This window comes from Syngnathoides biaculeatus, chromosome 6 (assembly GCF_019802595.1).
Source record: "Syngnathoides biaculeatus isolate LvHL_M chromosome 6, ASM1980259v1, whole genome shotgun sequence".
In the NCBI taxonomy this organism is placed as follows: Eukaryota; Metazoa; Chordata; class Actinopteri; order Syngnathiformes; family Syngnathidae; genus Syngnathoides; species Syngnathoides biaculeatus.
In genome coordinates, this window is record NC_084645.1 from 31,370,344 (window position 1) to 31,386,212 (window position 15,869).

The window sequence follows — 15,869 nt, forward strand, 5'->3', positions numbered from 1 at the left end:
GCGGTGACATTCACTAAATGTCGCTTACCACTCAAGTGTGGAAATGATATACAATTTCTATAAATTATATTCTTAATGTGTTTATTATTGGGACGTAGTATGCGGATACTTGACGTATTTTTAGCACGATTTTTTTTCATTGTTTCGGACCGCCTTTCCTGGGCACCTTGGTGTAATTATTTAACGCTCTGCAGCGCTCGGTTCTCGGTTCCTTCCAGAATGTCTGGAAAGTTCTCCGCTTCAGCGGCTTGACTGGCACTCATTCACGCGTGGACTTTGCACGCTTTGCTTGACGACTCGTTTACGTGACGTTTGTATTAGCGCGTTGGTAAAACAAACGCTAGTAGCATTATTAGCTGGATTAAGCGCAGTAGGCGGGTGTTGTGTTTTGAGTGCTAGTTCAAGTCAGGCTTAGGTTCACCCTCTATCTCTCCCCTCGTTTTTTTTTTGTTTTTTTTTTTTTTTACAATGACCGCCGAGGAGCAAACGAACGAAGGGCACCACACCATCCCCATGGAAGGGGAGGACATCACGCCCAAGAAAGATGGAGGTGTTTTGAAGGTAAATAGTCCTGTTGAGAATCGTCTTTTTCTTTTGGTTATTTATTAAACATTAAAGCGTCGGGGCTGCTAGCGTTAGCTGCCGTCTGCTAGCTTCCCTCGGGCGCGTGACGAATCGTTCATTGTCGTTATTTGTGGAGACGTCCAACAAGTTCACTAACTTACTTTTTTCTATAAACGGCGGCAACTGTTAACGATTTTTAGATGTGTTATTAATAAGTAACCTGTTGGTGCGGTTGAGCACGGGCCAAGAAGGCTATGGCTATCCATCTTGCACATTCAATAAAATGGAAAACTATTATTTACATTACTTATTAATTCACTGAGGCAAGATAGTTGGGGTGGGGGGGACTATCATATCACCAAAAGTGGCTTTAGCATTGAATTGTGCCTTCTGCAATTCAGTGGAAGGGCATTTAATGTATCTGTCTTGTCACTATAGTAGGTAGGTGAACAGAGATGCATTCATAGGATATAAATCATTTTTGGGGCAGTTGTACAATTGCACACTTGTTGGGAATCACTAGTCCAGTGGTTAGCACCTCTTCTTCACAGTCCTGAAATTCATTGACAATAAATTTTTCCACCAAGTAATGGTTGTCGATGCTGTGCATGCCATGTGATTGACTGGTGACCAACGTACTGTCAGCGCCATCTCTTTTTTTTTTTTCCTTTCCTTTTTTGTGTCCTGTTCGGCAGGATGGAGAATCTGCATCCACTTTATCCCAGAATAGTTTTACTGTGTCACAGTGGAGTTTTTGACCATGCCCATGTGATTTCTTGGTATTTTAATTGGAATTGATTGGTGATCGGAGTTAAGTCAAACAGAACAGAATTTCTAAAGAGGAGAGAGACAAAGTACCGTATTTTCCACTCTATAAGGCACACCTAAAAGAATTTAATTTCCTCAAAAGATGATGGTGCGCTTTCTAATCCGGTGCGCCTTATATATGGATCAATATTGAGCCTCTAGTGCAGCTCCATCTAATGGATGGATAACGTAACCCCAGCCTCTACTGTAGCGTCTATTCTATTAGCCTTACAATGCGGTGTGCCTTACATATGAAAAACGTTTGAATAGAGGCCATTCACTAAGGGTGCGCCTTATAGTGCGGAAAATACGATACTGTCAACTGAATGAGCCTGTGAATGAAGGACAGGACAAAATATGATAGGATAGGACAAGGACAGGAGAAGAAGGCTGCAAGACAAGCATCGTGAACTGGGCTATACAACTGAAATGTGGTGTGACTTAATGAATTGACAAAGTCTATAGAACAATAGTATAAGTGTAGGGGGGTACATAAGCAGTTTGCATATATATTATTTGTTGAAATAAGTGAGTAGTGCCACACCCAGTGAAAGAATCTCTGGTGTGCGCCTACAGACATGCAAATGAATCCACACAATTTTGCATGCAAAAAGACGGACAGAAACATCCTATAATTGCTCAGTTAGCAATGCCGAGGGTAAGGACCCCATCCAATCTGTCAAGGACAGAACTGTCCCCGGGGGTCCATCAGAGAACAACCCCATGGATCAAACACATCCCCTGCTGAAGGACCTACTGTGGTCTACCGGCCCCTCTGAGGCACATTGACAACTGGCCACCCGGTGGTTGCCGCAGGGACCCAATGCCACTCTGCCCACCCCACACTCACCCAGGATAACAGGAAGCCCCACCTGTCTTTCACCAAACACTTCCACACTAATTGACATAAGTGCATCCACACTGGACTTTCTCAGCAAAATGACTTGGCTGCATCTTCCTTGAAAACAGCATCATGGACTATGCTTTTAAAAGTCTTTTGCCATGTAACACAATTAAAGGAACCAAATCCCTATTCCACTGTCCCAGGCTAACACCACCAGTCTGGAGACGTGTCAGAGTTCTTCTTCAACCTCGCTGCCCGGGTTTTCAGATCACTGCTTGCTGTCAAAGACTTCCAGCTGTTACTGGGTGGATTAAGTTCCAGAATGCAAAAAAAAAAAAAAAAAAAAACACTTGAAGTGACAGCTGACACATGTAATGTCAAAACCAAGCCAAAAAGACATAATGTGTCGTGAAACCAACAGCTTCAGAAAATGTTATAATGTAATGGTATCTTTACAGACCACTAAAATGTCTTACCTAGTTGTTAATTGATAGCCTGTTTGCGCCAATTGCTGAAAGTGCCAAGAGTCCTAGAGGCTTTCTGAAAAATATCTGCAATGCAAAATTATAAATGCACATCGACTGCATTTTTTTTCCCCGCAATTTATAACTGTTCAGAGGTGTCTTAATGTCTTGCAAAAAGAAAAATGTTCCAAAAATGACTCATTTAAAATTTTTACACCATAGCACTTTTTTTTTGCCATGGTTTTAGCAGCGAGTCTGTCTCTAGCAGTGGTCGTTCATCCTACCCCTCATACTGCTGGACCAATGGCAAGGCTGGTCTGAAGATTGCTTTTCTAAAATGGGCAGATAAAAGATTTCCTCGATTGAATTTCACACATAATAGGTCCCTTCCTACTAATTTTGGATATACAATGGTGCCTTGATCTAAGCGGAACTACTAATTTTGTTAATACAATGTTGCATTCTTTTAAGAGGGACCCAATGTAAGGGTTTTTCAAATTACATGACAACGGTTTTACAGTAACTTCCAACTCAGATGTCATTTAATAGCTTAAATCATACTCCGAGAGGGCAGAATAACGTCACACACTTGCTGCAGGCAACACAGGCTCATTGAGGAACTTGCATAATACACACAATGTGTTGTTTGTTGCATTGATCGTATTTCTTTGATTAAAATGTTTTTATGATCGTTAGAAGTCAAAATCGGGATTAAATTTCAATTCATCCTCCAACCACTTTAATGGCCTCGCATGTAGGCAAAGGACAGTCACAGGTTTAAACACCAGTTTATTTTTCTCAAGTAAAGCCGTAATTTAAACACTGCATCTTATGTTTACTGGATTATCTTTGATATTTAAATTTGATACGAAACACTTAAGTTGGGAAACGATCCAAAAAGTAGAATTTGGGGAATGTCTCTGCTCAGCTCACACCCAGATGGTCGCACGCAGACTAATTTGCCAATCCTTTTGTCACCGACTAGGCCACACATCTTAACCGCACTCGGCAATTGAATAGACTTTTGACTGACGTCTCACACCTTCCGATTTAGATTCCGGGCACCATCTTGGTTTGGTGAATTCACGTAAACACACGTAACTAACCAGGAATCATTTCAGAAAGGCGTAACAATGGGAGCGCACTGCTATGTTATCAGTTGCTGAAACGGGCGTTGTAAAGCGTCTTTCTTTCAACTGCCAGCTGTGATCAAAAACCAGTGCGAGAAAACGGAGCAGTTAGCAACCAAACGGCGACAACTGTGGCTGTCTCGTATTAGCAGAGCTGATCTAGCAGCCAAGCACAATACTCGTGTGTGTCTGTGAATGCAATGCATGTCTCCAAAATCTGTATTTTCTGTTTCATTATATTAAGTTTGCAAAAACGAGTTACTACACCGCTAGCTGTTTCGTGAGTTGAGTTCAAATGTAGCCTTAGAAATGGAGAAAAAGGTGCGGGCTCCAGTTGGGATTCGTTCTGGTCGAACCTCTAGCTCTCTCCCTCTCGGTAACAAAAATAATAATCTACACCTCTTTTGTTGGTACAATCAACATAATTTAACAAAGTTGACTATATTCACGCAGTACATATTTAAATTGCATTGTGCAGTAAACTAACCTTAGCCGTGTGGGGAGACACGTTGCTTACAATGGATACCGCCGCACATCGAACCCAGCCATTGATGAATTGGTTGTAGGCCTCCAGACCTTTTGTAATTCCTTTGTTGGTCCACGGTATAAGCACTTGTCGAGAAGAGGAGATAGTGGACCACGTCTGGATAGGTTACCGACTCCCACAGTTGTGTGGTCCATTTGTGTTCCTTCAATGCATATGGGTCGATATTTTCAATCAAAGCGCACTTCTTGCCGTAATGGTTTCTTGAAACATCTAATGAGCACCGATAACTTTCCAAAGTCTTTAACCATCTTGCGTCACTTTTAACAGTCGTACGAACATTTGTGTAACTCTGGTCGATATGCAAAAGCATTAGAATGAACGGCGCATCAGTAGAGTGAACCCATCCAACACGGCCAGGTGCCCCGGATGTAGTCACGTGGTCGAAAACAGTCTATTACATTCAGTGATAATGTCATCATTTTTAAATTGACTTATTGTAAGTTTTTACATGATGATACCTTATTAAAAACAATTGGCTTTTTTTTGGGGTGGGGGGTGGCGGGTGTGGGGCTTGAACAAAATAATGGTATTTCATTAGGGAAGTGCTGTTATGAGCTTGGTCATGGGGATAAAAATGAAATTCTTAAAGTACCACTCCATGTCTACACTGCCTTCTTTCCAGCTGGTGAAAAGGGAAGGCACTGGTGCAGAGTTTCCAATGACTGGGGACAAAGTTTTTGTTCACTACGTGGGGACCCTTCTGGATGGCACTCCATTTGATTCCAGTCGAGAGGGCGGAGAGAAGTTCTCCTTTGAGCTGGGCAAAGGTTGGTTTCCTATTCTTAAGATGTCCTTCCATTATGCAATGATGATGTTTCCATCACTCTTCTCTGCGTTTGTGCGGGTGGTGCGCAGGCCAAGTCATAAAAGCGTGGGACATCGGCGTGGCCACTATGAAAGAGGGTGAGCTCTGCCAGTTCATCTGTAAGCCAGAGTATGCGTATGGGTCTGCGGGTAGCCCACCCAAGATCCCTCCCAACGCCACACTTGTTTTTGAGGTAAGCCTGTGCTACACTCCATTTCCTCATTAGATCTGCGTAGATGTGGCTCTGTTACCCATAGTTGACATGTTCTTCCTCTTCAGTCACTAAACTAGTTAAGTGAATCAAAAGTGGCAACTTGTGTCCCATTTTTCTTGAATTCATCACACAACTAGATAATTCCACAAGAAAATTTTTAGGACCCCATACACTGAGCTACGTGACCGCACCTGACTGAACTGAACAATCGCAAAAAGATTTACAGTTTACAACTCCTTGAGGTATATCACTGTGTATATCTTCTAACTTCATCTAACTCCTCACTATACAGCTTCTTAGACAGTACAGTATTACTGTAATTTCTCATGTATAAAGTGCACCTATGTATAATACGTATCTTTAAAGTTTACAGCAAAATTATGGAAAACCCTTCTACCTATGTAAAATGAATTTTTACCTGGCTGGAGGCGGCATGGTGGATGACTCATTAGCATAACTGCCTCATAGTTCTGAGGACAGGTTCAAATCCCGTCCCTGCTGTGTGGTGTTTGGTGTCCAGTTTCCGCCCATATCCCAAAAAACATGCATAATAGGTTGATTGAAGACTTAAGTACACGTGAATGTGAGTTTGAATGGGTTTTCTATCTGCCCTGCGATTGGGTCAGGGTGTACCCAGCTTCTCACCCCAAGATAACTGGGATAGGCTCTCGCACGCCTGTGACCCTAATGAGGAAAAGCGGGGAAGAAAGTGTCTGGATAGACTGTGCATGATATTGCTTCTACACAAATGATCAAAACATTAAATATTGTCTATATTTTACAAGTTTTTGAAAGTAATTATTCTGAAGCTAAGCACTTAATTTGTACACATTTACTTGCTCTTATTTTGAAATTCACTGCCGTATTTTATTTCACAAATGTCCTGTCCATATTTTTGATTACCCAGGCAGAATTTGTAAGATAGGCACTGTTCTTTAAAGGAAACTTGAAGGGCCAGGGGAAACACATTTTTATTTATACATTCCAATTAAAATGTCAAGCATTTGAGAAAGGGATCATCAATAAACAAAACAAAAATTAATGATGGTTTCTATTTGGTTGTATTTAAATTTAAAAAAAAAAAAAAATGAAAATGCCCTAAAACAGGTGTGCCTAGCTTGAGGGTCTGATTGTAGCCAAAGGTGCATCAACAAAATATTCAGCCGAAGGTGTGAATACTAATGCACGTTTAAATGTTTCAATACTTCTTTACAACTGCCTGAAAATGTTTTTACTTTGTCATAGGATTTTATTTTTTTTTATTTTATTTTTTTAAAGGAAGACTACTCAAATCAGCTTTAGAACACCTAAAGGCAAAACGTAGAAAAAGTTTTGGGGAGCAATTGCTTTTTGATGCAAGGCTAGGTTGCTTTGAATATTTTTTTCTTTACATTCTATGTTCAATTGGGTCATATTAGTCTGTTTAGATTTGTTTGCTCTATTCTCTAACAAAGTGGAGAAACTGTCCCATAAATTAATTTGAGAAGGAGGCTTGTACTTTTTAACAGAGCTGTATATGGTCTTTACTGTACTGGAACGTTTTGGCGTCAGCCAGGTGGATCTTGCTTCAAAGGTCAATTTTGTTGAAAAGGTCATGTGATAAAACAAAGTTATTGATTTAATTTTTTCTGCGACATTGCATTGCCAATCACCTGCATTCACGGATAGTCACTGCAAAACTTAATTGCATAGGGTCTGCCTTTTATAAAAAAAAGTTCCACAAACATGAAAACTGTACAACAGTTCAGTCACTTGTGTGCGGCAGTCCTTGGACACCCAATAAGTGAATCCATGCTAACTTTTGTAAGAAATTTAGGAAAAATGCTTAAATTTAGGTCAATAAAGTGACTCGATTTAAATGACAGCCATTGCCACACACTCTTAATCTGTTACGATGCCTGTCCCACCTGTCTTCACCTCCAGGTGGAACTTTTTGATTTCCGGGGTGAGGATTTAACAGAAGATGAGGATGGCGGGATTATCCGTCGCATTATCACCAGAGGGCAAGGATATGCCAAGCCTAATGAAGGAGCCTCTGTTGAAGGTGACATTTCTGATATTGCCTGTACAAAAAAAATTGTCACCTTGCAATATCTACAAATGTAACAGTGTAATTTCATAAAATAATCAATTTCTAAAATAGATTTTTATTTATTTATTTACTATCTACTAGTTACAGTTGAAGCCAGACGTTTACATATAACGATGCATGAAGGTGCCACGTTCATCTGTTCAGTTACACACAAGTATAAACAACATGGGGATGTCCAGCCATCACACCACTCAGGAAGAAGATTGGGTTCTGTTTCCCAGAGATGAAGCTGTTTTGGTCTGAAATGTGCAAATCAATCCCAAAACAAAACTTAAAGACTTTGTGAAGATGCTGTTTGAAGCTGGTAAAAATTGTCCTTATCCACAGTAAAACGAATCCTGCACCGACATGAGCTGAAAGGCCACTCGCCAAGAATGAAGCCATCACACCTAAAGGGAGTAGGTTACAGTTTGCAAAAAAAAAAAAAAAACACCAAGACAAAGATCTTAACATGTCGTCTGGTCTGATGAAACTAAAGTGGAGCTGTTTGGCCATAATGATCGTTACATCTGGAGGAAAAACTGGGAAGCTTGTTGACCTGAGAACACCGTATGAAAACTGTGAAGCATGGGAGGTGGCAGCGTCATGTTGTGGGGCTGATTTGCTTGAGCAGGAATGGGAGTTCTTCATAAAAATAGATGCCCTCACAAAGAAAAAAGATTACATGGAGATATTAGGGCAACATCTTGAGTAATTGTCCAAGAAGCTAAAACCTGTACGCAAATGGGTCTTCCAAATGGACAATGACCCCAAATATACTGCCAAAATGGTTAAGAAGTGGCTTGAGGATAAAGTCAATGTCTTGGAGTGACCGTCACAAAGCCCTGATCTTAATCTCATCGAAAATATGTGGGCAGATCTGGGAAAGGTGTCTGTGAGCTAGGCAACCGACAAACCAGTTCTGTCAGTAGGTATGGGCCAGGATTGCAGCAGAATACTTGTCAGAAGCATGTGGAAACTTACCCAAAACGATTGACCCAAGTCATGCGCTTCAAAGGAAAAGCTACTTGATACTAAGGAAATGTTTGTAAATTTTTGAACTCGAAAAAGTGTTTTTGCAAAGTGTATGTAAACATCTTGCTTCAGCTGTACTTTTGCTCAGGCAAAGAACCAATAGAAAAAAAATGCATGGAATTACAAAACCAAAACAGTATGTTGTAGTGACATGACACTGTGTAAGCGTGACATTTTGGTTTGTCTCCTCTTAAGTGAGCGTGGAGGGCTCCTGCGAGGGTCGTGTGTTCGATGAGAGGGAACTCAAGTTCGAGGTTGGAGACGGAGACAGTCACGGCTTGCCAGCCGGTGTGGAGAAAGCCATCATGGCCATGGAGCAGGGAGAGGTGTCTCTGTTTTACATCAAATCGAAGTACGAATGCAGTCTTAATTGAAAAGCTAAAGCAGAAATATGTTGAATTTAATTCCTTCTCTACAAATAATTTGCATCTGCCCATCTATTTAGGTCGAACTGTCTTGTTGTATTTTAATGAGTTTGTCAGAGTATCTCAAGAACTGGGAGTTTGGGTGGGGTTATACAGCACATTATACAAAAGCCTGTGATTGAGGCAGTCCAAAGTCCAGCATTACGAGCCAATGTGGTGTCGTTCACCCACCGTGATGCAAATTTATGAATTGAATTTGATCAATTAAACAGTTTGTAGTTGCTTTGGGGTATGCTGGTGCGTACTGTTGTCCGGATAATACGCCATGTCAAAAACAAGGAATTTGTCTCCGGCAGTTGGAGCCGCTCTTTGTTTGACGTACCTGTTGACTCTGACAATAGACAGTCAATTGACAGAAAATACTTCTGAGACATAAAGACATTGCAGTAACAGTCACAGAGCAATAAAGTTTGTGCGTAAAGTGGCAATGGCGGCACACTTTATTTTCTTGACAATTGTCCAAAGGATCTAGAATCCTCTAGCCTTTAGAGGAACAGTCCAGTGCAATGACTGTGCAAACGGCTTCAAGGAATGTGTACAGTTTAAAGTGACAAGTCGTGCAACAGTCTGGGACAATGTCAATTAAATGCATACACTGTATATGTGTATATATACTCATTTAAATTAAGCTCCTAACAGGTGGGATATAAGTACAAATAACTGTTTTTCCTGCAGGTATGGTTTTGGGGACACTGGAAGCTCCAAATACAACATCCCCAGCGGGGCACTCTTGCAGTACAAGATCAAGCTGACAGCCTTCGAAAAGGCCAAAGAATCGTGGGAGATGAATGCATCAGAGAAGTTGGAACAAAGCGTGGTCGTGAAAGAGAAGGGCACTCAGTATTTTAAGGTACGCACGAGTGACTGAGTTTACAGCCACTCAAGAAACATTTGTCTGTTGGTTTTGTTTAATTGACTGCACTGATGCCTTTGCTTTCAGGAGGGTAAGTTCAACCAGGCGTCTGTGCAGTACAAGAGGATTGTATCGTGGCTCGAGAACGAGTCAGGGTTGTCGGAGGAGGAGGAGAACAAGGCCAAAGCACTCCGGCTGGCTGCTCATCTCAACTTGGCCATGTGCTACCTGAAGCTCAAAGAGCCCAACCAAGCACTAGAAAATTGTAACAAGGCAAGACATCGCACACACTAAGCCAATGATTCAACCTTGTGCCGTGAGAGATCGTCAGGTGTCAAACCGGGAAGTAGTCTGAAAAGGAATTTTTTTTGTTTGTTTACTACGGATAAAGATGCGTATCTTTGGGGTGGCTCCAGCTGAGTTTGTAGAGCAGGTTGTCCAGTGACCAAAGGGTCACCAGTTCGAATCCTGGTTCCAGTTGTCAAAGTGTCCTCAAGCAAGACACTGAACTCTGATTTGCTCCCAGTGGGTCTGACGGTGTTTTGCATGTGGCTGCAGACATGCAAGGCAACGCAACGCCCGTTGAGGAACGAATGTGAGGGTTGTGAAGCTCGATGGACTCTGTATGGTGTGCAGATAGAATGGCAAAACAATTACATGCTTTTCCAATATATGGAAGACGGTAGATAACCTATGGGATGCAGACCCTGAGTAAATTCATTGCTAAATTCAGATGAATCATCATTTCAGCATATGCTCTGTTACTTTTAACGTGTTTATAGACAGTTTACTCGCTAATATAAAATGTTTCTGGGTAAAGTTTATGAAATGCTGATGCTGTATTATTAATCTATTGTGGAGCTTCTGTCAGGTTTGATTGAATAAAGCCTGTCTGGTGCTATGGTGACAGGCCTTGGAGTTGGACAAGTCCAGCGAGAAGGCGCTGTTCCGAAGGGGCGAGGCATTGTCTGGCATGAAGGAGTTTGACAAGGCCAGGGATGACTTTCAGCGTGTTGTTCAACTTTATCCCTCCAATAAGGCTGCCAAGAGTCAGGTATGATGTCACTCCGGGAAGATGTTAGAAATGTTTACACAATCTCTGGCTTTTGCTTTTACTTGACTGAATAGTGTGACCAGTGAGAGTCACTTTTTTTTTTTTTTAAATAAATGCACAATTTTTTATTGTAATTGCTGCATTAGTGATAGACTACAGCGTGTTCAGATTGCATAAATTTAGGTTAGGTTACCATTGTACAATCGGAATTCTGTTGTAAATAGAGGTTACAGTAATAAAGTCCTGCTAATGCTAGCTATTGAATGAGATTATTTTCCCAAGTCTCATGCAGAATAAAATGCAATGCACAACTCATTACAATAATCTAACAACCTGCTATTAATATGTATAGTAAGGTTCTAAACCTACATCTTAAGATAAAAATGATAAATATACATGGAGTCGTTTGTTTCCGATGGTTTTGACATACGAGGTTACAAATGACACCAAAAACTAACTTGCACAGCAGTGTCAAAATATTGGTTAGGCTGCACAAGAATGAATGGCCAGGTAGCAGCTAACTGGTTTTCCATTAGATTTGTTTATTTATAGCCTAGAAGTATCACAGCTTACTGCAATTATCACTTTAGGATACAGCACATTTCAGTTGCATACTTATTTTGGTTGTGTTGCCACCATAGGAACAGAGGTGCATCATAAATGGAGGACTTTCTGGAGATTCAATATAAATGTTTTTGTATTCTTGAAATAGTGTAACACATGATCTAATTAATATCTCCATTGTCTGGAAAACCACACAACATAAAGCCTTCACGTTTCCTCAATTCTTCCATCTCCCTCCTACCACCCTTACCATGTTTTTCTGTAAAAACTGAACAGAATCTGGGAGGGCAAGATTTACCAGGTAATTAACTGTATTTGGAGGTACTATTAGAGGTGGTACAGTTTCTATTTGAAAATAGAATTCTAATTCAGTGCGTGATGGGGATTTCAATTTTTGGTCCATTGTGAAGAAAGCAGTTGTCACGTATTTTGTGCTTCTCATCAGACAGGAATCAATGTTGTGACACTTGTACTTATCCTTTTGGGGGATGCTGTGTATAAGGCATCCAGGTGAGACAATATTGTTTTTTTTAATTGGTTGCTCGTACATCTCCTACAGATTGTTCTTTGTCAGAAGCAAATCAGGGAGCAGCACGAGAAGGACAAGCGTACATATGCCAACATGTTCCAGAAGTTTGCAGAGAGGGACTCAAAGGTAAACAGTTTGCGCCAATCCTTTTTAAGCACTCGTGACTTCGAAGTCTAGTTCACCAGACAAACAGTCATATGACCTCACGTCTTCTATTGCAGTGGTCCCCAACCACCGGGCCGCGATCAATTGGTACCTGGCCGCAAAAGTAATAATTAATTAGTTCCGTTGTATTCATTATCACAGTCTGAAAAATATTTTTTTTGAACAAGACAACCTTGGAAAATTTCTTTTCGATGGGGAAAAGGCCGAATGAAGAGATCGAAGAAGGGCCTACAACTTCCAAGAAAAAGGAAGTTATTAACCATATCAAAACACTCCTTTAACTCACGTCTTTTTAGGAGTTTTGTGAAGAGATGGACGCAGATGTGGAAATAAGATGGTTATCCAGAGGGAAATCACTCACCAGAGTGTTTAAATTACGAGAGCCGCTGCAAAGATTTCTCTCATTGCCGACATATCTGTGAACCTGGGTTTTCTGGAGTGACAGCAAAGGTTGGGGACCACTGTTCTATTGGGCTTACCGGGAAGACTTAATGACACTAGATAAGCCAGCTCAGCTGATTGTCGTGTTTCCATGTTAGTTTTCAATCAAAGTACATGTCCAACTTGTTTATAGCTCGCAACATCTCAAGATCACAGACGCTACCAAGCCGACACCAACCTTGCACATGATCATGACATCATCACTCTTAGCTCCCTTGTAAATGGTTAGCCATTGGCATAAATAGCAGAATAAACCCACCAACAAATTTGACTTGACAAACCATCTTTAAAGGTCAAGTGTCATACCTATGAACATTTTAAAATAGATATTGTCATGAAAATGACATATTATTCACTTCAATGTCCATATGAAAAAATAACTATGAGCGGAGAGCACGTCATCTGTCAAGATGCGGAAGTCTCATTCAACATCCAAGTGGTAGCCATATTGCTTGGATCCTCTGTTCATTACGTCACACCACGACATTTGCCTCTGAAAACAAGCTGTGCCACCTACTATGGGACACGGAAGCTTTTTTCAAAGTATAGAACATTTCACAATCGAGTGACATGACCCGGGCAATATTACCCTATCGTTTCGTGCCATATTTTAGATGATATGCAGATCACTTCTAACTAACAGACTCCCAGACAGTATGTATGAGCCAGCCCAGCCGAAGCCAAGCCCCTCGTCCGAAGCCGTGCAAGGCGCTGACGGGTACATCGACACCTTTAGCACCAATGGTTTACGTGCGTGGATATTTTGTTACATTCTGAGAGGATGAAGTCGTCCGTCCCCCCCACGCCCTAAAACTGTTTTTTTTTTTCTTTTTTTTTTTTTAAATTATTATTTTTTGTTTTTTTTTAATAGCTGTATACACACCTACCTGTCATTTGGAATGAAGCTCTTGTCCTTTGCACCCATGCAATCTATTTTTCACGACGAACCAGATCTTTTTTAAATGTATGAAGAATTAATCCATCCTCCCGAGTGTTCGAACAATATCCAGCAATACAACGAGCCCACATTTTGGCGACCACGAAGGAACAAAGAGCTACCTTCCAGCAGGTAAAACTAGTAGAAACATACAAGACCGCTCGAGTGGGCGTCTGCTCCTAACATCACTTCCTGCTGGTTCTTGAAAACAAATCCCTCGAGGATTTTCATGGCGGGAGTGACAAAAAGCCATATACGTCAAAATCATGTTTTGTGAAGAAATGAATGGGTCCATTCTGGCTGCCTTTTTTTTCAATTAATAACATACTAAAAATCATGCAATGTTAAAATTTGGCTGCCTGACTGTTTTCTTCTGCAGAAAGCCTTTGAGAAGGTGAAGAGCAAGGAACACGGCGATGGTGATGATATGGAAATAGAGGCTGGCAACAAGGAAGCAGAGGGTGACGTGAAACCCCAAACAGCGTAAATTCTGACAGTTGTGTTCTTCTGACCTTTGTTACTTTAGCCATTTGTGTTTTAAGTGTAAATGTGTGTGTGCGTGAGAGATGAGAGTGCGTTAAGGAGAGCACTGACTTAACCAGCTTTTATCGTCCGGGCCTCTTGTTGTCGTTAGTTGTGGCGAACTGAGCAAGTGTGACGTGGTTAATATTTGTGTCCTCCCCACCCCTGAACACCTTTCAACCTGCAGCTTTATAAGTGTGTTTCACAGCTACAATGGTACCTCTACTTATGAACATCTCTAGTAGCGAAAAATTCAGGTTATGAAACTCCTCTGAAAAATACTCACTAGTTAACGAAGGCAAATTCAGGACACAAAAGGCCAAACATACACGCTGGATTCGCAGCCCCCAAATTCCACTGAACGTCTGTTTGAAAGCGGCGCAATAGAGCCTCTCCCATTGGCTGTCGCCGTAGCATCTTCCTCCCATCCTATTAGCTAGGAGGGACGTTAGTCTTTACCCATGATGCTTTACGTCCCCCTTGGACACTCGACTGTCACCGAATCATGCTGGTGCTGTCACATCCGAGCAAACATTAGAAAAGTACAACTTTCTTGTGTTTTTTTTATTGTTGTTGCAAGTGTATTCATCTTTCTACACCACGGGCCCCAAGAAACCTTGGTGGAATTAAGGTGTGTGTTTGCTTACGTATGTTTTCTCTCGGCTGTCAAACGTTTGGCTCCTCCTCTGTCCCCCACAATCCCTTTTGGTTGTCACTCACCTTTCTCTTCGCATAGTCACCCAACGCCAAAGATAAATGAACATAATTATTATTCTTTACATTATGTACTTGGAATGCTTCTTTTGGCAGGGGGCTTGGAACAGATTAGGCTGTTTACATGTAAAATACGGTTCTACTTGAGGAAGAATTACTTTACCAAACGGCTTTGGGAATGGATGAATTTTGTAAGTAGAGGTATCACTTTATTTTACATTAGTGTGTATCATGTGTAGAGAATTGAAAAGCCTTCATTGTAAAGGGCTATTCACCTTGCACTATGTTTGATCTCTACCCTTCATCCATCCATTCATTCATTTTAGCCTCCGCTTTCTGGGCCTACTGATCAATTCTGGAACCCACAATGGCTGTATACTCGGATATGAAATGCTGGAATGTTCCAAAATATCTATGTATGTAGCAGGTGATTATGTGAATTTTGTGGTAAACAGTTGGACTTGAGTTTTCTTCTTGAACTCTCTGGCAAAGCCGTTTTAGGTTTGGATTTACCCACTAGTGCTTTCGGGACTATTGACTATGTACTTTGGATTACTTTTTTTTTTTTTTTCCCTCTCCCCCTCAAATCCCCCCCCCCCCCCAAAAAAAGAAAAAGTGGTGGTGTTGTGATTTCTGAATTGTCAATACGACAGAAAGTAATCAACTGGAATATCTGGGCATCTGAACGAGCATCAAAGCAGCTACACAGGACCCATGAGCTCGTTCGACCGTCTTAATTCTCTGCTTTGTGTACGAAGTTTTGCAGTTTCAGCCTCTCTGCAGTGGAAAAGCCACTTTGGGTCTACTACTTTGTTTGGAAGATTGTGGCATGTTATGGTGTCGCCTGGCGGAAGGATACAATAAAGATTTGTTTAAACCTGCATTGTGTTTTTCTGTGGTATTTTCGACCAGTGTATTGCACACTTGCATTTTAGCCCTTTTCTGTCTAGATTCAGATTAGATAGCAGCTTTCCCACAAGCCATTCTTAAATTCCAGTTAGGGCTCCTTTGTAGATTCAGTGATGCCTTGACTTGTGACTTCAAATCATTCCATGACCTTGCTTTTAACTCCTAACACTAAAATCTTTCCCTACAGTTTTAATGAGTAGAAATGCGTTAATATATTCCATGCCCGGCAAAACAATAGATTTTACAAACATTAAAATTGCAATAGTTTTGTACTT

At 41.1% G+C, this 15,869-nt stretch overlaps 2 protein-coding genes across 6 annotated transcripts in view; one reads left to right on the forward strand and one right to left on the reverse strand.

Moving 5' to 3' along the window:
* The window catches only part of ddx11 (DEAD/H (Asp-Glu-Ala-Asp/His) box helicase 11), a 49,289-nt gene that overhangs the window by 20,861 nt on the left and 12,559 nt on the right, over positions 1-15,869 (reverse strand). The window lies entirely within an intron of this gene.
* On the forward strand, positions 199-15,566 carry fkbp4 (FKBP prolyl isomerase 4). Its single transcript, XM_061822016.1, has 10 exons — positions 199-561; positions 4,979-5,123; positions 5,212-5,354; positions 7,299-7,419; positions 8,677-8,833; positions 9,582-9,756; positions 9,847-10,032; positions 10,670-10,813; positions 11,937-12,032; positions 13,829-15,566. The coding sequence occupies exons 1-10, from the start codon at positions 469-471 to the stop codon at positions 13,934-13,936; spliced, it is 1,368 nt and encodes a 455-aa protein (XP_061678000.1). The 5' UTR covers positions 199-468; the 3' UTR covers positions 13,937-15,566.

Excerpts from the sequence above, each read along its gene's own strand:
- fkbp4 (XM_061822016.1), top strand. The coding sequence starts at position 469 with ATGACCGCCGAGGAGCAAACGAACGAAGGGCACCACACCATCCCCATG. Across the intron at positions 8,834-9,581 it reads CTGTTTTACATCAAATCGAA|GTATGGTTTTGGGGACACTG; the intron begins GTACGAATGCAG and ends TTTTTCCTGCAG. Across the intron at positions 10,033-10,669 it reads CACTAGAAAATTGTAACAAG|GCCTTGGAGTTGGACAAGTC; the intron begins GCAAGACATCGC and ends CTATGGTGACAG.